Genomic DNA, 24,713 nt, shown 5'->3' with positions numbered 1-24,713 from the left:
GGCGCAGGTGCTCCCGGCCCCGCGTGATGTCAGCGGCCGCCGCCGCCCCCTCCGCCACCGGGGCCGCGCCGCCATTTAAAGGGACCGCCGCCCTCCGTGGGGTGGGGGGGATAACGGGGGACAACCCCCCCCCCCCCCTTTACCGGGGGCGCTCCGCGGGACCACCGGCTGCCACCCCCGCGGGGACACCCCCGGGACCCCCGTTCTCCGTGGGGGTGAGCAGAGCCCGGCACCGGGGGGCACCGGCGGGAGGGCGGGAGGTGGGGGTGGTCCCGGTAGCCTCGGGGGATGTCCCGCAGCCCCGAGGGTCACCGGGCGAGGTCGGGGCGGAGCGGCCCCCCGGGACACCGGGGACAAAGTGGCAGCTGCCGGGGCCGGGCCGGGCCGGGGCGGCTCTTTGTGCTGCGAAATGGAGGAGCTGGGAATGCGCGGGGGGGGAACGACGGGGATTGGGACAGACAGACGGACACGGCCCCAGCATCTGTCACCCCCCGGGGCTGTCCCTGCAGCGGAGGGAGGAGGGGGTTTACCCCTTCTGGAGACCCCACAGGACAAAGGGGAGCCCCCAGGGCTGGGGGTCCCTGCAGTGGAGCAGAACCCCCTCCCCACAGAGGGGATCCTGGGGGAGCCCCAGGGCTGGGGGGGGGTCCCAGGACTTGGATCCCTGCAGCCCCCCGAGAGCAGCAGCCACAGCACACACAGCCTGCAGACGTTTTCAGCGATGTTTTATTGGAAATGTTAAATACTGGGGGTCCGGCCCCAGCGGAGCCGGGGGCGCTCAGGGGGGCTCATGGGGGGGCTCAGGCGTGTTCCTCTGCCAGCTTCTCTGCCTTGGCCACCGCCTCCTCGATGGGCCCCACCATGTAGAAAGCCTGCTCGGGCAGGTGGTCGTATTCACCTGTGGGGACACAAGGTGTCAGGGGGGAGCGGGATGCCCAGCCGGGCTCCCCCAAACCCCCCGAGGGCCACCTCACCTGCCAGGATCTGCTTGAAGCCCTTGATGGTCTCCTTGAGCGGCACCAACTTGCCCATGTGGCCGGTGAAGACCTCGGCCACCTGGAAGGGCTGGGACAGGAAGCGCTGGATCTTGCGGGCGCGGGCCACCGTCAGTTTGTCCTCCTCGGACAACTCGTCCATGCCCAGGATGGCGATGATGTCCTGCAGTGACTTGTAGTCCTGGCGAGGGGGACACAGCGGGGTGAGCAGCCTGAGCGATCCCCCACCCCACGGCGAGGGCATGCCCCAGCCCCCCTCACCTGGAGGATCTTCTGCACACCCCGAGCCACGTCGTAGTGCTCGGGCCCCACGATGTTGGGGTCCATGATGCGCGAGGTGGAGTCCAGGGGGTCCACGGCCGGGTAGATGCCCAGCTCGGCGATGGCACGGGACAACACCGTGGTGGCGTCCAAGTGGGCGAAGGTGGTGGCAGGTGCAGGGTCGGTCAAGTCGTCAGCTGGCACGTAAATAGCCTGGGGACACAGGGAGGAGGGGACAGTTGGTCTCGTGAAGGTGACGCAGCCCCCCAGGACCCCGAGGCTGGTCCTGCCCTCACCTGCACGGAGGTGATGGAGCCCTTGCGCGTGGTGGTGATACGCTCCTGCATGGTGCCCATGTCAGTGGCCAGCGTGGGCTGGTAGCCCACAGCAGAGGGGATTCTGCCCAGCAGGGCCGACACCTGTGAGGGGACAGAGCGTGAGGGGCACAGCACTGGGCTGGGCACGCAGGGGACGGGGGCACTGCCCTGTGCCAGCACAGACCTCGGAGCCAGCCTGGGTGAAGCGGAAGATGTTGTCGATGAAGAGCAGCACGTCCTGACCCTCCTGGTCCCTGAAGTACTCGGCCACCGTCAGCCCCGTCAGGGCCACCCTGGCACGGGCGCCCGGGGGCTCGTTCATCTGCCCGTAGACCAGGGCGACCTGCGGGTGGGACCCTGGGGTCAGCACAGTGGCACTGCCACACCTGGCGCTGCATTAAGGGACTCAGAACCCCCCCAGGAGACCCTCCCCCAGGGTCTCTGCACACCTTGGAAGTGGCATCTTTGAGGTTGATGACCCCAGACTCGATCATCTCGTGGTACAAGTCGTTGCCCTCGCGGGTTCTCTCGCCCACGCCGGCGAACACAGAGTAACCACCGTGGGCCTTGGCCACGTTGTTGATCAGCTCCATGATCAGCACGGTCTTGCCCACACCAGCACCTCCAAACAAACCTGGGAGAGGGGAAAGAAGGGTCCTGCTGAGCCCCAAGGCAGCCTGGCTGCCCCCAGGGTCTCCCTTCAGCTCTTTCCTCCTCAGACAGAAAAGGCGTTGCTTCAGCAAGCTCAGGAGAACGAAAGTCATGGAGTGGATCATCAGTGAAGGAAAAGCTCCCCAGAGGAGCTGCTGGAAATCCCGGGGGCACCATCAGGTGCCCACTCCCCAGCCCCACCCCTGCTCTGGGGGTCACGTACCGATCTTGCCACCCTTGGCATAGGGAGCCAGCAGATCCACGACCTTGATCCCTGTCACCAGGATCTCCTGCTCCACACTCATCTCCACGAACTCAGGGGCCTCGGCGTGGATAGCAGCAAACCTGGAGCAGGGAGAGGGGGTGGGCAGCTGCTCTGAGCCCCCCAGCTTGGGGGCTGGCAGGAGACAGTCCCTGCTGTGACCCAGAGCTGACACCAGGGGTGCCCCCAGCCCCTCAGCACTCACTGTTTGGTCGTGATGGGGCCCCTCTCGTCGATGGGCTCCCCAATGACATTCATGATCCTGCCCAGGGTCTCGGGGCCCACGGGGATGCGGATGGGAGCACCGGAGTCCAGCACCTTCTGTCCCCTCACCAGCCCTTCCGTGCCGTCCATGGCGATGGTGCGCACGGTGTTCTCCCCTGCCGGGGCCCAAGGACAGCACGGTCACCTCAGGCTGGCCCTGGGGACAGCTGCTGCTGCCTTCCCCAGGCCCTGCCAAGGGGACATTCAGCTGGGAGAAGGACCAAGAGGAGCAGCAGGGATAAAATAGCCCTGAGGAAAACTGAGCCGTGCAGCCGCAGCCCTCGGGCAGCCATTTTCCTTCTCCTCCTCCTCAGATTGAAATCCGTGGCTTCAGCAAGCTCAGGAGAACGAAAGTCACTGCCAACATCATCACAGGAGGACCCCTCCCCGCGCCAGCTGCTCACCCAGGTGCTGAGCCACCTCCAACACCAGCCGCGTCTCCCTGCCCTGCACCTCCAGGGCGTTCAGGATGGGGGGCAGCCCCTCGTCGAACTGCACATCCACCACGGCCCCGATGACGGCCACGATGCGGCCGGTGGAGGAGCCGGCCTTGGCGGCAGGGGCTGCCTGGGCCGCATAGTCCCGTCCTGGGGGGGAGAGGGACGAGTCAAGGTCGGCCGGGACGGGGCAGCTCCGGGCTCCGGGAGGGCTCTGGGGGGGCGGAGATGGGGCTCCCCTGCAGGACTTGGGGTGTGCCCGGGACCCCTGAACCTCGCTGGGTGCACCCAGAACCCCCTGAATCCCCTTCCTCATGGCACTCAGGACACCCTGAACCCCCCTGGGTGCACCCAGGACCCCCTGAACCCCCTTCCTCAGCGCACCCTGAACCCCCCTGGGTGCACCCAGGACCCCCTGAACCCCCTTCCTCAGCGCACCCAGGACCCCCTGAGTGCACCCAGGACCCCCTGAACCCCCTTCCTCAGCGCACCCAGGACCCCCTGAGTGCACCCAGGACCCCCTGAACCCCCTTCCTCAGCGCACCCAGGATCCCCACACCCCGCTCCGGGCACCCTCGATGCTCCGCACCCCACTCTGGGCACACCCGCACCCCCTCAGCCCCCTCCCCTCAGCGCTGCCAGGACCCCCCGAGCCCCCTCCCCCGGTACCCCCGCAGCCCATCCGCTCGCTCTGCCCGCCGGGGAGGGCACACACCCCACGCCGGTACCGCGGCCCCGAGCAGCGGCACCCCCGCCCGCGCAGGCCCCAAGGTGACCCCGGCCCGCCCCGCACTCACGCGCCCCGACGGCGACAGCCGGGGCGGCCCCGCGGCCGAGGAGCAGCGGGAGGAGGTCGCGGCCCGGGGCGGCCCCGCGGGGCAGCAGCGGCCGGGCCGCGGCGGCGGCGGCGGCGGCGGAACGACCCGCGAGCCCCAACATGGCGGCGCCGACTGAGCCCCGCGTCCCGCCCGCCCCTCACGGCCCCCGCGGGGCGGGGCCGCCGCGCCGCGCGTCACCGCCGCACCGCGCGCCCATTGGTTAGTCCGCGGAGAGGCGCCGCGCGAGCTCGCGCTCTCATTGGTCGCGCCCATGCGGCGCCTCGTCGCGATTGGGTTGGGGAGACGTCAGTCAAAACGCGCTGCGGGCTGATAGGGCGGCGTGCGGGGAAGGGGCGTGTCCCGCGTGAAGGTCAGCGGAAATGGCGGCGCACGTGTGCCGCGCTTGTCCTTGGGCGGGCGCCGTGACCGCGGCCGAGGCCGCACCGGGCCCGAACCGGACTGTACCGGGTCTGCACCGGGCCGTACCGGGCCTGCACCGGGCCGTACCAGGTCCGCACCGAACCGGACCGTACCGGCCCCGAACCGGACCCGCACCAGACCGCACCGGACCGTACCGGGCCCGCACCGGGCCGTACCGGGCCCGAACCGGACGTACCGGGTCTGCACCGGACCGCACCGGGCCCGAACCGGACCCGCACCAGACCGCACCGAACCGAACCGGACCGTACCGGGTCCGCACCGGGCCGTACTGGGCCCGAACCGGACCGCACCGGGCCCGTGTCCGCCTCCCGGCCCCGGTGTCACTGTAACGGCCCCGGGGCCGCTCCGGTGCACCGGCCCCGCGTTCTCGCCGAGGCGCAAGGCGCAGCCCACCGGGGAACGGGGAACCGGGAGCGCCGCGGGGTTTGTCCCGTGCCCGCCCGGGATGGGATCCCTCCCGGCCGAGCTGGGCCCGGGGGGGGGATCCCACCTGCTGAGCCCCAAAAAACAGGGGATCCCCCATAAAAAGGGCATCCCACCTTGCTGACCCCCCACAGGAGACCCCACCCCACTGAACCCCCCAAAAAGGGGATCCCACCCAACTGAGCCCCTATAGAAGGGGATCCCACCCCAAGTGCCCCTCCCAAAAAAAGGGGATCCCACCCCACTGATCCCCCCAAAGAAGGAGATCTCACCCAATTGATCCCCCCAAAAAAGGGATCCCCCAAAAGGGGATTCCACCTTGCTGACCCCAAAAAGGGGATCCCACCCCACTGAACCCCAAAAAAGGAGATCCCATCCCCAAAAAAAGGGGATCCCACCCTAGTAAACCCCCAAAAAGGGGATCCCACCCCCCCGAACCTGCCAAAAAAGGGGATCCCACCCCCCTGACCCCCCCCAAAAAAGGCAGTCCCACCCCACTGAACCCCAAAAAACGGAATCCCACCCCCAAAAAAGGGGATCCCACCCCCCTGAACCCCCCAAAAAGGGGAATCCCACCCCCTGAACCCCCAAAAAAGGGGATCCCACCCCACTGACTCCCCAAAGCAGATCCCACCCCACTGAACCCCAGATTCCCCCAAGAAAGGGGATCCCACCCCCAAAAAAGGGGATCCCACCCCACTGAACCCCCACAAAAAAGGGGGTCCCACCCCCTAAAAAAGGGGATCCCACCTTGCTGACGCCCCACAGAATATCCCACCCCACTGATTCCCCCACAGAAGGGAATCCCACCCCCCTGAACCCCAAAAAACGGGATCCCACCCCCAAAAAGGGGTTCCCACCCCCCATAACCCCCAAAAAGGGGCTCCCACCCCCCCTGAACCTCCAAAAAAGGGGATCCCAACCCCCAAAGAAGGGGATCCCACCCCCAAAAAGGGGATCCCACCCCCCTGAACCCCCAAAAAGGGGATCCCACCCCCCCTGAACCCCCCCAAAAAGGGGATCCCACCCCCAAAAAGGGGCTCCCACCCCACCGAACCCCAAAAAGGGGCTCCCACCCCACCGAACCCCAAAAAGGGGCTCCCCCCCGCCCCCCCGAGCAATGCACGAGGCCCAGCCCGAGGGGAGAGCCAGGGAGTCTTCAACAGTTTATTAGAAAGAATGCAGACATTAAAAAAATCCCAGCTGCTGCTGCTGCTGCTGCGAGCGGGGCCGAGGCCGGAGCCCCGCCGCCAAACCCACCGTGCAAACACCGTTTTGGTCAAAAATGTACAGACTGACAAAGCAACAACGCACAGCCACTGCGCCCGGCCGAGGAGGTGGGAAAGGGTTGGGGGCACGGGGGCACCCAACACCAAAAATCAGGAGGGTTTGGGGGTTTTTTTCTGTTTTTTTTTTAGGATTTAATTGTTTTTTTGAATGGGAACAGAGCTGAAGACATCACGAGGGATGTGCTTTGCCTGCTGGATTTTTTGGGGAGTCAATAATAGGTTTTTTGTTCCCGGTAGAAATTAATTTCAGGCCGTGGGGGGAGAGAGGAGAGGAAAAAAAAATAATTTTTTTGTTTAAACCAGTGTTAATTCAGGGTTCTCCCATCGCTATGAGGCTCTGTAAACTTTATTGCAACTGCTCTCAATGCATTGCCCACACCTCAGTTGGGTTGGGTTGGTGGTTTTTTGGGGTTTTTTGTGGGTTTTTTGTGGGTTTTTTGTGGGTTTTTTGGAAGTCTGGAGAACGGTTGGTGCATAACTGTTATTGCCTGTGGTGGCTGTGAGAGCGCCCGGGCCAGGGCCACACCTCCCCTCAGAGGAGCCACTGAAAATGGACTGAAAATGGGTTAAAGGATGCAGGATCTCCCTCTAGGGCTAGCAACTCGGGAATTCTTATCTCAATTATGAAATGTTGGGATGAACTTCTCTTCTCCCCCAAAACCCTGAAGACGACAGTTTGCCTTACTCCAGATCCGGCATTTCTAAAAGGGAAAAAAAAATTAAAAATTTGTGGGTTTAGGGTTGCTTTGTGGGTTTTGTTTTTGTTTGGGTGGTTTTTAAAAGCTCTTGGGGTGTTGTTATGTCACAAGGGACATAATAAATAAGGATATGTCACAAGGGACATAATAAATAATAACAAATAATAAATAAATAAATAAATAAAAAATAATAATAAAAGGGTGGAGCCGGCCTCCAGCTCTCAAGGTGTTGTTATGTCACAAGGGACATAATAAATAAGAATAAATAAATAATAAATAAATAAATAAATAAATAATAAATAAATAATATTAAAAGGTTGGAGCTGGCCTCCAGCTCTTGGGGTGTTGTTATGTCACAAGGGACATAATAAATAAGAATAAATAAATAAATAATAAATAAATAAATAAATAAATGAATAAATAATAATAAAAGGTTGGAGCTGGCCTCCAGCTCTCAGGGTGTTGTTATGTCACAAGGGACATAATAAATAATAATAAATAAATAAATGAATGAATAAATGAATAAATTAATGAATAAATAATAAATAAATAATAATAAAAGGGTGGAGCTGGCCTCCAGCTCTCAGGGTGTTGTTATGTCACAAGGGACATAATAAATAAGAATAAATAATTAATAAATAAATAAACAAATAAATAAATAATAAATAAATAATAATAAAAGGGTGGAGCTGGCCTGAAGCTCTCAAGGTGTTATTATGTCACAAGGGACATAATAAATAAGAATAAATAAATAATAAATAAATAAATAACAAATAAATAATAATAAAAGGGTGGAGCTGGCCTCCAGCTCTCGGGGTGTTATTATGTCACAAAGGACATAATAAATAAGAATAAATAATAATAAATAAATAAATAAATAAATAATAAATAAATAATAATAAAAGGTTGGAGCTGGCCTCCAGCTCTCAGGATGTTGTTATGTCACAAGGGACATAATAAATAAGAATAAATAAATAAATAATAATAATAATTAGAAAATAAATAAATAATAAATAAAAATAATAATAATAGTAAATAGAAAATAAATAAATAAGAAATAATAATAAAAGGGGCACTTTGGGGGCTCTTCCCAAGGGAAAACTGGGCCAGAGGCACCCTGAGCACGTGCTGCTCCTACAGCCAAACCCCTGGGACTGGGGAGGTCACACTGGGATTTGGAGAGGCTTCCCCAGCTCAGATTTGTCTCCCAGGGCTGGGCTGGGCAGGAGGAACTTCTGCTGGCCCGGAGAATTCAGCAGGTGAAGGAGAAAACAACAAAGAAAACGACTCACTTTCATCGTCACTGTCTGGTGAGTCCTGGAAAGGAGAACAAACAAACTTTGAGTGGAGCAGGCAGCTCCAGCAGCACCCTGCCCCAGCAGCACAGACTGCTGCTCCCAAATCTGGAGTTTGAGGGGCCCAGGGAGCCCAAATCTGCATTTGGAGGGGCTCAGGGAGCCCAAATCTGCATTTGGAGGGGCTCAGGGAGCCCAAATCTGCATTTGGAGGGGCTCAGGGAGCCCAAATCTGCATTTGGAGGGGCTCAGTCAGCCCAAATCTGCATTTGGAGGGGCTCAGGGAGCCCAAATCTGCATTTGGAGGGGCCCAGTCAGCCCAAATCTGCATTTGGAGGGGCTTGGGGAGCCCAAATCTGCATTTGGAGGGGCCCAGGGAGCCCAAATCTGGATTTTGAGGAGCTCAGGGAGCCCAAATCTGGATTTTGAGGGACCCAGTGAGCCCAAATCTGGATTTTGAGGAGCTCAGTGAGCCCAAATCTGGATTTTGAGGGACCCAGTGAGCCCAAATCTGGATTCTGAGGAGCTCAGTGAGCCCAAATCTGGATTCTGAGGAGCTCAGTGAGCCCAAATCTGGATTTTGGAGGAGCTCAAGGAGCCCAAATCTGGATTCTGAGGAGCTCAGGGAGCCCAAATCTGAATTTTGAGGAGCTCAGGGAGCCCAAATCTGGATTTTGAGAAGGTCAGTGACCCAAATCTGCATTTTGAGGAATTCATTGAGTCCAAATCTGGATTCTGAGGAGCTCAGGGAGCCCAAATGTGGATTTTGAGAAGGTCAGTGACCCAAATCTGCATTTTGAGGAATTCATTGAGTCCAAATCTGGATTCTGAGGAGCTCAGTGAGCCCAAATCTGGATTCTGAGGAGCTCAGTGAGCCCAAATCTGAATTTTGAGGAATTCATTGAACCCAAATCTGGATTTTGAGGAACCCAGTGAGCCCAAATCTGGATTTGGAGGAGCTCAAGGAGCCCAAATCTGGATTGTGAGGAACCCTGGGAGCCCAAATCTGGATTTTGAGGGGCCCAGTGAGCCCAAATCTGGATTTTGAGGAACCCTGTGAGCCCAGATCTGGATTTTGAGGAGCTCAGTGAGCCCAAATTGGATTTTGAGGAATTCATTGAGCCCAAATCTGGATTTTGAAGAACCCAGTGACCCCAGCTCTGGATTTGGAGGGGCCCAGTGACCCAAATGTGCATTCTGAGTGAGTGCAGGAGCTCACTGCACCCACATACTCACATCATCTGCCCCATCTACTTCTGGCAAGTCTACGTCGTCGTCTCCTCCCATGTTGTTCATCATCTGCTCAGAGACAGCACAGCCACGATTTTGGGGTGAATCCAGCCCCACTTACACCCAGAACAATCCCAAACCAACACCCCCCCTCGCTTTGGAAGCACCAGCAGGAATTACAAAGTGCTGGTGCACAAAAAGTTGGGATTTTCTGCCTGGCAGCTCCCAAAGCTGCAGGAATTTTTCATTTCCTACCTCAGAAAAGCGATCAAAATTGGACATGTCTTCATCTGAATCATCTTCCCAATCTTTCCAGTTGTTGAAGTCCACGCTGAGCCAGTTGAGCTGCAGCAAGAGCGGGAGTTATTTCAGGACAAGGAATTATTTCAGGACAAGGAATTATTTCAGGACAAGGAAGTGAAGTCAACGAGGAGCAGCAAAATGACCCAAAACTGCTCCAGAATTTGAACGTGACCCAAATTTTGACTGAGTGAGAAGCCAGGGGAGGCAGCAGCTGCCCAGACCCACCTTTGCCCTCTCTTTTGTTAACCTGGGCCACGCCTGACCGGACTCTCCTTTTCGTAAACAGCACAGGATGGATCTGTCTGTTCTTTTATGCTTTGATTCCTGAAAAAGAGAAATGTCCGTCTGTCCGTCAGTGCCATCAGGGTGGCCTCCAGCAGGAATGCTGACACCTTTCCTGTGTCTTCACCTCTCCCTGCTCCTTGTCCTGGAAAATGTCACCCAGAGAAACTCTTCTGGATGTGACCTGGAGCTTCTGTGCTCTAAGGAGTCATTGTCCTTAGAAAATTGTTCATATTCCTGTTTTTAAGGAATAAATAGTCCCGTTTTTAAGGAATAAATATCTCTATTTTTAAGGAATAAATAGTCCCATTTTTAAGGAATAAATAGTCCCATTTTTAAGGAATAAATATTCCCGTTTTTAAGGAATAAATATTTCAAAAATAGAAATATTTATTCCTTAAAAATGGGAATTTTTATTCCTTAAAAATAAAGGAATAAATGTTCCCATTTTTAAGGAACAAATGTTCCCATTTTTAAGGAACAAATATTCCCATTTTTAAGGAATAAATAGTCCCATTTTTAAGGAATAAATATTCTCATTTTTAAGGAACAAATATTCCCATTTTTAAGGAATAAATAGTCCCATTTTTACGGAATAAATAGTCCCATTTTTAAGGAATAAATATTTCAAAAATAGAAATATTTATTCCTTAAAAATGGGAATATTTATTCCTTAAAAATAAAGGAATAAATATTCCCATTTTTAAGGAATAAATAGTCCCGTTTTTAAGGAATAAATAGTCCCATTTTTATGGAATAAATAGTCCCATTTTTATGGAATAAATAATCCCATTTTTAAGGAATAAATAGTTCCGTTTTTAAGGAATAAATATTTCAAAAATAGAAATATTTATTCCTTAAAAATGGGAATTTTTATTCCTTAAAAATAAAGGAATAAATGTTCCCATTTTTAAGGAACAAATGTTCCCATTTTTAAGGAACAAATATTCCCATTTTTAAGGAATAAATATTCCTGTTTTTAAGGAATAAATATTCCCATTTATAAGGAATAAATATTCCCGTTTTTAAGGAATAAATATCTCTATTTTTAAGGAATAAATATTCCCATTTTTAAGGAATAAATATTTCAAAAATAGAAATATTTATTCCTTAAAAATGGGAATATTTATTCCTTAAAAATAAAGGAATAAATATTCCCATATTTAAGGAATAAATATCTATATTTTTAAGGAATAAATAGTCCTATTTTTAAGGAATAAATATTCCCGTTTTTAAGGAATAAATATTCCCGTTTTTAAGGAATAAATAGTCCCATTTTTTAAGGAAAAAATAGTCCCATTTTTTAAGGAATAAATAGTCCCGTTTTTAAGGAATAAATATTTTAAAAATAGAAATATTTATTCCTTAAAAATGGGAATATTTATTCCTTAAAAATAAAGGAATAAATATTCCCATTTTTAAGGAATAAATAGTCCCGTTTTTAAGGAATATATAGTCCCGTTTTTAAGGAATAAATATTCCCATTTTTAAGGAATAAATATTCCCGTTTTTAAGGAATAAATATTCCCATTTTTAAGGAATAAATATCTCTATTTTTAAGGAATAAATAGTCCCATTTTTAAGGAATAAATAGTCCTATTTTTAAGGAATAAATATTCCCATTTTTAAGGAATAAATATTCCCGTTTTTAAGGAATAAATATTCCCATTTTTAAGGAATAAATATTCCCGTTTTTAAGGAATAAATATTCCCATTTTTAAGGAATAAATATTCCCATTTTTAAGGAATAAATATTCCCATTTTTAAGGAATAAATATTCCCATTTTTAAGGAATAAATATTCCCATTTTTAAGGAACAAATATTCCCATTTTTAAGGAATAAATATTTCAAAAATAGAAATATTTATTCCTTAAAAATGGGAATATTTATTCCTTAAAAATAAAGGAATAAATATTCCCATTTTTAAGGAATAAATATCTCTATTTTTAAGGAATAAATATTCCCATTTTTAAGGAATAAATATTCCCATTTTTAAGGAACAAATATTCCCATTTTTAAGGAACAAATATTCCCATTTTTAAGGAATAAATATTCCCATTTTTAAGGAATAAATATTCCCATTTTTAAGGAATAACATCCTGAGAACAGCCTCAAGAACAGGTTATTTTTTAGGACCACAGAACAAAGGGAAGCTTTGGCTTGGAAAGAACATTCAAAGCCAAGTTCCAACCCCCAGCCAAGGGCAGGGCCACTTCCAGCAGCCCCGGCTGCTCCAACTTGAGCACTTCCAGGGATGGAATTTCTGCAATTTCTCTGGGCCAGCCCCTCCCCAGCACCAAGAACCCAAGGGGATACTCACATTTGGATCGATATTGTTAAAAAGATCGATTTCATTTAAATGTTTAAAGTTATCACTTCCTCCAAGACAACTGCAAGAGAAAAACAAATCGGTATTCAGCCCAAAAAAACATCTCGTAGAACAAAATCTGCTTCTTCTTAGCACTGCCTGGGCTGGAATTCTTTACCTGAAGGTGAGTTTGGACTTTTCAAAATTTACATTTACGTCTTTGCTGTCCTCAACGCAGAACTCGATGAAGACGTAGTCCCTCCGGTCGTACCACTTTGCAGAGGCAGGCTGCCTGTGGGCACAGCAGGGACACAAAAAAATTGATTTTCAACAAGAAATCTGACCAAAAAAAAAATCCTTTCTGCCTTTAAAACCCGCGTTTTGAGCTCACTGTTGTTTTTTAAAGTGATTTAAGCTGAGAAGAGAGAGCTGGGATAAAAAGAAATGATGTGTTTGGGAGTGTGACGGCCCCAGAAAGCTCCTGGGAGGAGCCACTGAAATCTGAGACTGAAAGAAACGTTTCAGCAGATGAAAAATTTGATAAACTTCGAGATGAGCTACCACAGACCGTGGCAGCAGCTCCAGCACCTCCACGGGCAGACTTCAGAGTGGATTGTGTCACGCAAGGAGCTAAAACCTAAAGCAAAAATTAAAAAAAAATTATTTCTGGGGGTATTGATACTATGATTAAGACCTAATTAAGGGTCTTAATGGGACCCTTAATGGATTTGCCATGATTAAGACCCAATTAAGCCAGCAGAGGATGGAGAACCCCAGCTCCAAGTTCTCTACAACCTCCCCAAGTCCTCACTCTGGGACTCCCATGCACTTTGGAATAAATCTGCCTTTGCAAAACCACCTCAAAAAACCAACATTGTGTCCAGGGCAGCTGGGAAAGCCCCAGAGCAGCTCCTGTGTGTGCAGAGAACTCAATTAAGACCCAATTAAGCCAGCAGAGGATGGAGAACCCCAGCTCCAAGTTCTCTACAACCCCCCAAGTCCTCACTCTGGGACTCCCAAGCCCTTTGGGATAAATCTGCCTTTGCAAAAGCACCCCAAAAATTGAACAGCGTGTCCAGGGCAGCTGGGAAAGCCCCACAGCAAGTCCTGTGTGTGCACAGAACTCAATTAAGACGAAATTAAGCCAGCAGAGGATGGAGAACCCCAGCTCCAAGCTCTTTACAACCCCAAGTCCTCACTCTGGGACTCCCATGCACTTGGGATAAATCTGCCTTTGCAAAACCACCTTAAAAATTGAACAGCGTGTCCAGGGGAGCTGGGAAAGCCCCAGAGCAGCTCCTGTGTGTGCAGAGAACTCAATTAAGACCCAATTAAGCCAGCAGAGGATGGAGAACCCCAGCTCCAAGCTCTTCACAACCCCAAGTTCTCACTCTGGGACTCCCATGCACTTGGGATAAATCTGCCTTTGCAAAACCACCTCAAAAAACCAACATTGTGTCCAGGGGAGCTGGGAAAGCCCCACAGCAAGTCCTGTGTTTGCAGAGAACCCAATTAACACCCAATTAAGCCAGCAGAGGATGGAGAACCCCAGCTCCAAGCTCTTTACAACCCCAAGTTCTCACTCTGGGACTCCCATGCACTTTGGAATAAATCTGCCTTTGCAAAACCACCCCAAAAAACCAACAGCGTGTCCAGGGCAGCTGGGAAAGCCCCAGAGCAGCTCCTGTGTTTGCACAGAACTCAATTAACACCCAATTAAGACCCAATTAAGCCAGCAGAGGATGGAGAACCCCAGCTCCAAGCTCTTTACAACCCCAAGTCCTCACTCTGGGACTCCCATGCCCTTTGGAATAAATCTGCCTTTGCAAAAGCACCTCAAAAATTGAACAGCGTGTCCAGGGGAGCTGGGAAAGCCCCAGAGCAGCTCCTGTGTGTGCACAGAACTCACCTGCAGTGCTCTGTGGAGCAGGAAAATGCCCTGCCTGGGCTCCCTGCCCCTTCCAGCCCAGCTGCATTCCAGGAGCAAAGTGCCTCCCAGCACAGGCACGGAGCCCAGGGCTGTTCCTCACACTCCTTTGTCTTCCCAGGGAATCGTGGAATGCTTGGGAGGGACCCTAAAGTCCAGCCAGTGCCACCCCCCTGCTGTGGCAGGGACAATTTTGCTTGTCCTGCCTGGCCTTGGAGGCTTCCAGGGGTGGGGAATCCACTCCAGGGCCTCCCCAGGAGGGGATTTCATATCAATATTCCATCTTCATCTCTTCTTGAACCTTATCTCGCCCTTGATCTGCCATTCCTGTGCCTCACAGGGAGGACTTTTCCCCAGCTGGGATGAGGTGGACAAGGATCTAAACCAGGGACAGCCACCTCACCAAGGTGAAGCCCCTTTGTGCTGCTCTCTAAGCCAAAATCTGACCAAAAAATAACCAAATCTGACCAAAAAATAACCAAATCTGACCAAAAAAAATAACTTTTCAGACCATTTGCTAAACCAGATCAAGCTTTTGACTCACCTGATCATCAATTAATTGCTGGCATTGAGCCGTGGCACATTTAGGAGTCACCCAAAGGCTCCTGCTGCTGCCATCCACGTTTCCCAGGGATGAACCCAAGCATGGCACAGCCCAGCTCCTGCTGAACCCCAAATCTGGGAGCTCCCCCCGTGCCACAGCTCCTTAATCTCTTCTTGAACCTTATCTCCACCTTTATCTGCCATTCCTGTGCCTCACAGGGAGGATTTTTTCCAGCTGGGATGAGGTGGACAAGGATCTAAACCAGGGACAGCCACCTCACCGAGGTGAGGCCCCTTTGTGCTGCTCTCTAAGCCAAAATCTGACCAAAAAATAACAAAATCTGACCAAAAAATAACAAAATCTGACCAAAAAATAACAAAATCTGACCAAAAAACAACTTTTCACACCATTTGCTAAACCAGATCAAGCTTTTGACTCACCTGATCATCCATTAATTGCAAAGGGACTCACCCAAAGGCTCCTGCTGCTGCCACCCACGTTTCCTAGGGATGAATCCAAGCATGGCACAGCCCAGCTCCTGCTGAACCCCAAATCTGGGAGCTCCCCCCGTGCCACAGCTCCTTAATCTCTTCTTGAACCTTATCTCCACCTTGATCTGCCATTCCTGTGCCTCACAGGGAGGATTTTTTCCAGCTGGGATGAGGTGGACAAGGATCTAGACCAGGGACAGCCACCTCACCAAGGTGAGGTCCTTTGTGCTGCTCTCTAAGCCAAAATCTGACCAAAAAATAACAAAATCTGACCAAAAAAACAACTTTACACACTATTTGCCAAACCAGACCAAGCTTTTGACTCACCTGATCATCAATTAATTGCAAAGGGACTCACCCAAAGGCTCCTGCTGCTGCCATCCACGTTTCCTAGGGATGAATTCAAGCATGGCACAGCCCAGCTCCTGCTGAACCCCAAATCTGGGAGCTCCCCCCGTGCCACAGCTCCTTAATCTCTTCTTGAACCTTATCTTGCCCTTGATCTGCCATTCCTGTGCCTCACAGGGAGGATTTTTCCCCAGCTGGGATGAGGTGGACAAGGATCTAGACCAGGGACAGCCACCTCACCAAGGTGAGGCCCCTTTGTGCTGCTCTCTAAGCCAAAATCTGACCAAAAAATAACAAAATCTGACCAAAAAATAACCAAATCTGACCAAAAAAATAACAAAATCTGACCAAAAAAACAACTTTACACACTATTTGCCAAACCAGACCAAGCTTTTGACTCACCTGATCATCAATTAATTGCAAAGGGACTCACCCAAAGGCTCCTGCTGCTGCCATCCACATTTCCTAGGGATGAACCCAAGCATGGCACAGCCCAGCTCCTGCTGAACCCCAAATCTGGGAGCTCCCCCAGTGCCACAGCTCCTGACACACTGGTGCCAGCTCAGGGAGCAGCTCCAGAACGGCCACAATGCCAACAAACACCTTTTGTAGGTGCCACAACACCTGGGCAAAGAGCAATGCCCAAGGATTTAATTTCCAAAAAAAGTGGATTCTGAATTCAGCCTGGAGTTTCAGCTGTTCCAGGGGTGAAACCTGCTGCTTTCCCTCGTGGCAGCATTTCAGGGAATGTTCATTTAATTATCACCTTCTTCAGGTGAAGTGCAGCAGCAGAGCAGCAATTTTCTTACTGTGGTATTTTTAAACCCTTCCTGGACACGGATTTTCCTCTTTTAACGGGGAATAAAAGACTCTCAAGAGGAAAGGAGGATGAGAAATGCCCTGCTCTGCTCCCTCTGTGCTGGGAGACAAAACCCCCCAGCGTGGGGCACTTGGAGTGTCACTGCAGCTCTGTCACGACCAGGAATCTCAGGGGCTGGATGGTGCCAACACTTCCCAGCTCTCAGTGTCAATGGAGACATCTCCAGCCTTCCCTGGAGCCTCCTGGCCCTGACCTCAGCAGCTCTGCCAGGACTGGGGATCTGAGGCAGCTCAGGGGGCTCCAGAAATCCCACCCAGCTCAAGGCTACACACACACCTCTGAGCTGGACAGCAGCAAGATCCCAGAGGAGTTTTGTTTGGCCATAATTCACATTTCTGAACCTAAACCTGTGCTGCTTTCCTGAGAATTCACCCTGACACCCGTGACCCTGGCAGCTCCACCAGGATTGGGGATTTGAGGCAGCTCAGGGGGCTCCAGAAATCCCACCCAGCTCAAGGATACATGTCTGAGCTGGACAGCAGCAAGATCCCAGAGGAGTTTTGTTTGGCCATAATTCACATTTCTGAACCTAAACCTTCACTGCTTTCTTGGGAATTCACCCTGACACCCGTGACCTCAGTGGCTCTGCCAGGACTGGGGATTTGAGGCAGCTCAGAGTGCCCCAGAAATCCCACCCAGCTCAAGGCTACACACACACGTCTGAGCTGCAGAGCAGAGGGATCCCAGAGTTTGAATCTGCCATAATTCACATTTCTGAACCTAAAACCTGCCCTGCTTTCCTGGGAATTCACCCTGACACCCATGACCCTGGCAGCTCTGCCAGGACTGGGGATCTGAGGCAGCTCAGGGGGCTCCAGAAATCCCACCCAGCTCAAGGCTACACACACACCTCTGAGCTGGACAGCAGCAAGATCCCAGAGGAGTTTTGTTTGGCCATAATTCACATTTCTGAACCTAAACCTGTGCTGCTTTCCTGAGAATTCACCCTGACACCCGTGACCTCAGCAGCTCCACCAGGATTGGGGATTTGAGGCAGCTCAGGGGGCTCCAGAAATCCCACCCAGCTCAAGGATACATGTCTGAGCTGGACAGCAGCAAGATCCCAGAGGAGTTTTGTTTGGCCATAATTCACATTTCTGTACCTAAACCTTCACTGCTTTCCTGGGAATTCACCCTGACACCCGTGACCTCAGCAGCTCCACCAGGATTGGGGATTTGAGGCAGCTCAGAGTGCCCCAGAAATCCCACCTAGCTCAAGGCTACACACACACGTCTGAGCTGCAGAGCAGAGGGATCCCAGAGTTTGAATTTGCCATAATTCACATTTCTGAACCTAAAACCTTCACTGCTTTCCTGGGAATTCACCCTGACACCCGTGACCTCAGCAGCTCCTCCAGGACTGGGGATTTGAGGCACCAACAAAACTCACAGAGCTCCAAGAAACCTCACTCAGCTCTCACATCTGAGCTGCAGAGCAGAGATCAAAGATAAGTCTGACATTTCTGAACCTAAACCTGTGCTGCTTCCCTGGGAATTCACCCCAAGAGTGTTTGGAATCCGTGACCTCAGCAGCTCTGCCAGGATTGGGGATTTGAGGAACAGCAGAGCTTACAGGGCTCCAGAAATCCCACTCAGCTCAAGGATACATGTCTGAGCTGGACAGCAGCAAGATCCCAGAGGAGTTTTGTTTGGCCATAATTCACATTTCTGAACCTAAACCTGCCCTGCTTTCCTGAGAATTCACCCTGACACCCGTGACCTCAGTGGCTCTGCCAGGATTGGGGATTTGAGGCAGCTCAGAGTGCCCCAGAAATCCCACCCAGCTCAAGGCTACACACACACGTCTGAGCTGCAGAGCAGAGGGATCCCAATGAGTTTGAATCTGCCATAATTCACATTTCTGAACCTAAACCTGTGCTGCTTTCCTGGGAATTCACCCTCAGAGTGCTCCAGAAATCCCACCCAGCTCAAGGCTACACACACACCTCTGAGCTGGACAGCAGCAAGATCCCAGAGGAGTTTTGTTTGGCCATAATTCACATTTCTGAACTAAAACCTGCCCTGCTTTCCTGGGAGTTCATCCTCAAAGTGCTCAGAAACCTCACTCAGCTCAAGGCTACACACACCTCCAAGGGAAGGATTTATTTGGCCATAATTCTGGTTCCAGGTTTCTAGAACTTAATTTTCCTGATTCCATGTTTCTGAGCCTAAACCTGCCCTGCTTTCCCAGGAATTCACCCTCAGAGTGCTCAGAACCTGTGAGCTCCCAGAAATCCCACTCAGCTCAAGGCTGCACACACACCTCCAAGGGAGGGATCCCAGATGAGTTTTATTTGTCCATAATTCACATTTCTGTACCTAAACCTGCCCTGCTTTCCCACGAATTCACCCTCAGAGTACTTGGAACCTATGATCTCTCAGAAACCCCACTCAGCTCAAGGCTACACAAACATCTCCAAGAGAGGAATACCAGATGAATTTTATTTGGCCATAATTCACATTTCTGTACCTAAACCTGCCCTGCTTTCCCAGGATTTCACCCCGAGAGTGCTTGGAACCTGTGAGCTCTCAGAAACCCCACTCAGCTCAAGGCTACACAAACATCTCCAAGGGAAGGATTTATTTGGCCATAATTCTGGTTCCAGGTTTTTAGAACTTAATTTTCCTAATTCCAGGTTTCTGAGCCTTAAACCTGCCCTGCTTTCCCAGGAATTCACCCTCAGAGTGCTCAGAACCTGTGAGCTCCCAGAAATCCCACTCAGCTCAAGGCTACACAAACATCTCCAGATGAATTTTACTCAGCCATAATTCACATTTCTGAACCTAAACCTGTGCTGCTTTCCTGGGAATTCACCCTGAGATTTATCTGGCCATAATTCTGGTTCCAGGTTTCTAGAACTTAATTTTCCTAATTCCAGGTTTTTGAGCCTTAAACCTGCCCTGCTTTCCCAGGATTTCATCCTCAGAGTGCTCAGAACCTGTGATCTCTCAGAAACCCCACTCAGCTCAAGGCTACACAAACATCTCCAAGGGAAGGATTTATTTGGCCACAATTCTGGTTCCAGGTTTCCAGAACTTAATTTTCCTGATTCCAAGTTTCTGAGCCTAAACCTGCCTTGCTTTCCCAGGAATTCACCCTCAGAGTGTTCAGAACCTGTGAGCTCCCAGAAATCCCACTCAGCTCAAGGCTACACAAACATCTCCAAGAGAGGGATACTAGATGAATTTTATTTGGCCATAATTCACATTTCTGTACCTAAACCTGCCCTGCTTTCCCAGGAATTCACCCTCAGAGTGCTCAGAACCTGTGAGCTCCCAGAAATCCCACTCAGCTCAAGGCTACACAAACATCTCCAAGGGAAGGATTTATTTGGCCACAATTCTGGTTCCAGGTTTCTAGAACTTAATTTTCCTGATTCCATGTTTCTGTACCTAAACCTGCCTTGCTTTCCCAGGAATTCACCCTCAGAGTGCTCAGAACCTGTGAGCTCCCAGAAATCCCACTCAGCTCAAGGCTACACAAACATCTCCAAGGGAAGGATTTATTTGGCCACAATCCTGGTTCCAGGTTTTTAGAACTTAATTTTCCTGATTCCATGTTTCTGTACCTAAACCTGCCTTGCTTTCCCAGGAATTCACCCTCAGAGTGCTCAGAACCTGTGAGCTCCCAGAAATCCCACTCAGCTCAAGGCTACACAAACATCTCCAAGGGATTTATTTGGCCATAATTCTGGTTCCAGGTTTTTAGAACTTAATTTTCCTGATTCCATGTTTCTGAGCCTAAACCTACCTTGCTTTCCCAGGAATTCACCCTCAGAGTGCTCAGAACCTGTGAGCTCCCAGAAATCCCACTCAGCTCAAGGCTACACAAACATCTCCAAGAGAGGGATACTAGATGAATTTTATTTGGCCATAATTCACATTTCTGTACCTAAACCTGCCCTGCTTTCCCAGGATTTCACCCCAGGAGTGCTCAGAACGTGCTGGAGCTGCCTCTCCTCCCTTTATCTGCTTTTCCAATCTCATCCTCCCAAAGGGAGGAGGCAAACCTCCCTGTGAGCTTCAGTCAGGACTCACCAGTTCCAACCAGTAAGGCAGGACCTGCTGGGACGGGGAGGAAGCCCCAGCTCCTTTTTGCCTCCTGCCCACACGGAGATTCCCAGGAGAGAACCAGAGGCAGCAGCAGCCCTGGGGAGCTGGGCACGTGCTCCCAGTGCTCCCAGTGCTCCCACACACCTGGAGAATCTCCTCTCCCAGGCACTGACCCAGCACCTGTCAGAGCTCACCCAAACCCCGAGGGAGATCAACCTCCTGCTGAGGGTTGTTTTTTTTTTTTTTGGAAAATAGAAGAATTTAAATGTTTAAAAGGGAATTTAGAGCTCCCAGCAGGGAGGATTTCCTCTGTCCCATCCAGCTGTGCTTTGGGGGCTTCTGACAGCCACAGGCACCCCAAGCTCCTCTGGCTCCTCCAGTCCCCACATTCCCATGGCAATCGTTATTCCAACAGGTTCTAGAAGCTTCCAGCAGCACTGATGGGCAATGGGGGGGCTCAGCTTGACCACAGAGCCCTCAGAGCTCTGCTGGATGTCCCTGGATACATCCTGGCACCAGTGGAATCTCAAGTCTCTCCATCTGTGGCACTGAGGAAGTTCCCAAATCTGTTCTTGTGTTCTCTGCCTTTATGGAATCCCATTTTTATCTCCTGGAAGTATCCCGACAGAAATCAGGCCCTCAATAAGATTCTCCCCTCCCAGGCAGCAATAAAACCTGTTTTATAAAATGACTTTTCCTTTCATTTTTACACCTTTTTTTTTTTTTCTTCATTAAAAACGCCTCATTTTAGATTTCAGACCATTCTGTGCAGATGCAGCAGAGCTGCAGTTTCAGGATGATGAAACCTACAGAAATTACACCAAAAAAACTCCAACTTGAGCACAGCTCTCTCACTTTCACTCAGGTTAAGACAAAGCACCTCCAGGGTTTCAGAAGAAAAGTAAAAGCCAGGCTGGGGACAAGGGACCAAAAACCCACTGGTTAATGCCCAAATTCCTGCCAAAACCAAAGCTCAGGAGGTGCTGCTGCCTCCAGGCCTTCCAGCCAGGCACGTGGAGGTCACAGAACTGTGGAATGGTTTGGGCTGGAAGGGACCCTGAAGCTCATTCAGCCCCTCCAACTCTGCCAGGACAGCTCCAGGCACGGGGCATCCTCTGCAAAATCCATTCCAGCGCCTCAGCACCCTCAGAGGGAGGGATTTTTGTCCCAAAATCCCACCTAACCCCGCTCTCCGGAGGCTGGAAGTTCTCCTTGTGTGGCTGGAGATGTGGGAATGCTGCTTGCAGCTCCTTCCCCAGCCTGTTTTTCCCTCTTGAGCGTCACCCTGGACACCAAAAACACAAACTCCGCTTGAGGGGAAACACTCACATCCACCAGAGCCGCCTCTGGGTGTCCCCCAAATTAATTCCTTGGAGAATTCCAAGGAAAAAGATGAATTCGGGCTGCACGTGGAGACTCGGGGGGAGGAGATGCGGCTGCCCCGGGGCTCTCCGCGCTCCTCCCGCCCCTCCCCAGGCGCCTTGTCGTTATTCCCGGTTTTTCACGGAATTCTGGAACGCTTTGGGCTGGGAAAAAAAAAAACTCACACCCAGACCGAGCCGTTCCGAGCCTGGCCTCGGAGCTCGCGGGGACAGCGCAATCCCGGGATGGATTTTGGGGGGGAAAACGCGAAAATTCGCGAAATCCGCCAACAGGTCCCGCCGCCTGCGCGCTCCGCATCGCTCCGCGCGCTACTTACCGGGAGACTGCCGCGCTTTCGGCGGGTGCCGGGGGTCACCGACCCGCCGAGAAACACCCAACAGCACCCCCCGAACACCCCCGCTCATTCCCGGACCGGGAGATCCCGCCCGCCGCACCGGCACCGAGCCGGCAACCGGCACCGAGCCGGCAACCGGCACCGGCGGCCGAACCGGGGCGCTCCCCCGGTAACCGGAACCGGCTCGTAACCGGAGCAAACCCCAGCGGCGCGGGGAGGGCGGCTCCCGGTGGCGGCGGGGCCCGGCGGGGCCTGCCCGCGCCGCTCCCACACCCCCGGGCCTCACATGGCGGATGGCGGCGGCTCCGGCGGGGTTGCTGCAGCAGCTGCGTGTGGAGAGGCGGTGCCGGGCGGGTTCCCGGTGGGTTCCCGGTGTGTCCCCGGTGGGTTCCCGGTGGGTTCCCGGTGGGTTCCCGGTGGAGGCTCCGGTGGCTCCGGGCGGGCTCGGGGGCTCGGCGCGGCCTCGCTCCCACAATGCCCCGCGCGCGCTCGGCCCCGTGGTGACGCAGCAAAATCCCCGCGCGCGCCGCCGCCGCCGCCGCCTCCCGCCGCCGCCACCGCGCGTGCGCGCCGCCCGCCCGCCCTTCCAGCAGCTTCTCGGCGCGCATGCGCAGTGAGCGCGCGGTGGCCGGGATGAGGGGGGGCGTGAAGGGAACCCCGGGACCCCCCCAAGAACTTGTCTCCTCACTGTCCTTGTCCCCTCACACTGTCCTTGTCCCCTCACACTGTTCTTGTCCCCTTCACGGTCCTTGTCCCCTCACACTGTCCTTGTCCCTCTCACTTTTCTTGTCCCCCCTCACTGTTCTTGTCCCCCCACACTGTCCTTGTCCCCTCACTGTCCTTGTCCCCTCACATAGTTCTTGTCCCCTCACTGTCCTTGTCCCCTCACTGTCCTTGTCCCCTCACACTGTTCTTGTCCCCTCACACTGTTCTTGTCCCCTCACTGTCCTTGTCCCCTCACACTGTCCTTGTCCCCTCACACTGTTTTTGTCCCCTCACTGTCCTTGTCCCCCTCACTGTTCTTGTCCCCTCACACTGTCCTTGTCCCCTCACACTGTCCTTGTCCCCTCCACTGTCCTTGTCCCCTCACACTGTTCTTGTCCCCTCACACTGTCCTTGTCCCCCCTCACACTGTCCTTGTCCCCTCACACTGTCCTTGTCCCCTCACTGTCCTTGTCCCCCCTCACACTGTCCTTGTCCCCTCACTGTCCTTGTCCCCTCCACTGTCCTTGTCCCCCCTCACTGTCCTTGTCCCCTCACACTGTCCTTGTCCCCCTCACTGTTCTTGTCCCCTCACACTGTCCTTGTCCCCCTCACTGTCCTTGTCCCCTCACACTGTCCTTGTCCCCTCACACTGTCCTTGTCCCCTCCACTGTCCTTGTCCCCCCTCACTGTTCTTGTCCCCCTCACACTGTCCTTGTCCCCCTCACTGTTCTTGTCCCCTCACACTGTCCTTGTCCCCTCACACTGTCCTTGTCCCCCTCACTGTTCTTGTCCCCCTCACTGTCCTTGTCCCCTCACACTGTCCTTGTCCCCTCACTGTCCTTGTCCCCTCACACTGTCCTTGTCCCCTCACTGTCCTTGTCCCCCCCTCACTGTCCTTGTCCCCCCCCACTGTCCTTGTCCCCCCTCACACTGTCCTTGTCCCGATAAGCCCCGGGAGCAGATCCTGACCCTGCTCTCCCCTCAGGGAGTTGTGGGTGTTGTGAAAATTCCCCTCTGAACCTCCTTCCCTTCAGGCAGCTCCAAACCCTGACCACCTTTTCCATGAGGAAATTCCTCCTGATGTCCACCCTGAGCCTCTCCTGGAGGAGTTTGGGGCTGTTCCTTCTCCTCCTGCTGTTCCTGGGAGCAGATCCTGACCCTGCTCTCCCCTCAGGGAGCTGTGGGGTGAAAAGGTCCCTCCTGAGCCTCCTTCCCTCCAGGCTGAGCCCTTCCCCAGCTCCCCAGGGCTGCTCCAGCCCCTTCTCCTGCTGCCCCAGCCCTTCCCCAGCTCCCCCAGCCCCTCTCCAGCCCCTTCTCCTGCTGCCCCAGCCCTTCCCCAGCTCCCCAGGGCTGCCCCAGCCCCTTCTCCTGCTGCCCCAGCCCTTCCCCAGCTCCCCCAGCCCCTCTCCAGCCCCTTCTCCTGCTGCCCCAGCCCTTCCCCAGCTCTGGCCACGCTCCAGCCCCTCGATGTCTCCGTGGCCAGGAGGGCCCAGGGCTGGAGCTGGCACTGGAGGGGCCCCAGCAGTGCCAGCCCAGGGGGACAATCCCTGTCCCCGTGGCTGGGACAGCCCAGGTGCCATCCTGGGCACACCTGGGCTCTGTCCAGCTGCACCCCCAGGGCTTTCCCAGCTTTCCAGCCCCTCTCCCCCAGCCTGGAGTGTTCCATGGGGTTGGTGGTGCCTTGTTGACCCGCTGGCCTCAGCCCATCGTGCCCTCCCAGCAGATCAACATCCCACCCAAACTGCTGCCATCCACAAACCAAGGTGCCATGGA

At 52.8% G+C, this 24,713-nt stretch overlaps 2 protein-coding genes and 2 non-coding genes across 4 annotated transcripts; all 4 read right to left on the bottom strand.

The window, feature by feature from the left end:
- Positions 1–708: 708 nt before the first annotated feature.
- On the bottom strand, positions 709–4,161 carry ATP5F1B (ATP synthase F1 subunit beta). The gene is made up of 10 exons (XM_064401229.1): positions 3,985–4,161; positions 3,155–3,337; positions 2,692–2,866; positions 2,448–2,569; positions 2,023–2,207; positions 1,758–1,916; positions 1,553–1,675; positions 1,257–1,469; positions 975–1,176; positions 709–898 (listed from the first exon to the last, which is right to left on the bottom strand). The coding sequence occupies exons 1-10, from the start codon at positions 4,124–4,126 to the stop codon at positions 801–803; spliced, it is 1,602 nt and encodes a 533-aa protein (XP_064257299.1). The 5' UTR covers positions 4,127–4,161; the 3' UTR covers positions 709–800.
- Positions 2,284–2,358, bottom strand: LOC135288016 (small nucleolar RNA SNORD59). The gene has a single exon (XR_010351388.1). It is a non-coding gene; the product is annotated as a small nucleolar RNA SNORD59 (small nucleolar RNA).
- On the bottom strand, positions 3,056–3,129 carry LOC135288017 (small nucleolar RNA SNORD59). The gene has a single exon (XR_010351389.1). It is a non-coding gene; the product is annotated as a small nucleolar RNA SNORD59 (small nucleolar RNA).
- A 2,270-nt stretch (positions 4,162–6,431) lies between the features above and the next one.
- On the bottom strand, positions 6,432–22,829 carry PTGES3 (prostaglandin E synthase 3). Its single transcript, XM_064401277.1, has 8 exons — positions 22,522–22,829; positions 12,454–12,567; positions 12,288–12,357; positions 9,910–10,008; positions 9,637–9,726; positions 9,388–9,450; positions 8,149–8,173; positions 6,432–6,859 (listed from the first exon to the last, which is right to left on the bottom strand). Coding segments are annotated over exons 1-8 (483 nt in total). The 5' UTR covers positions 22,524–22,829; the 3' UTR covers positions 6,432–6,839.
- Between the last annotated feature and the right edge of the window lie 1,884 nt (positions 22,830–24,713).

Source organism: Passer domesticus, chromosome 31, assembly GCF_036417665.1.
Source record: "Passer domesticus isolate bPasDom1 chromosome 31, bPasDom1.hap1, whole genome shotgun sequence".
Lineage (NCBI taxonomy): Eukaryota > Metazoa > Chordata > Aves > Passeriformes > Passeridae > Passer > Passer domesticus.
This window is presented reverse-complemented; position numbering and strand designations above follow the sequence as displayed.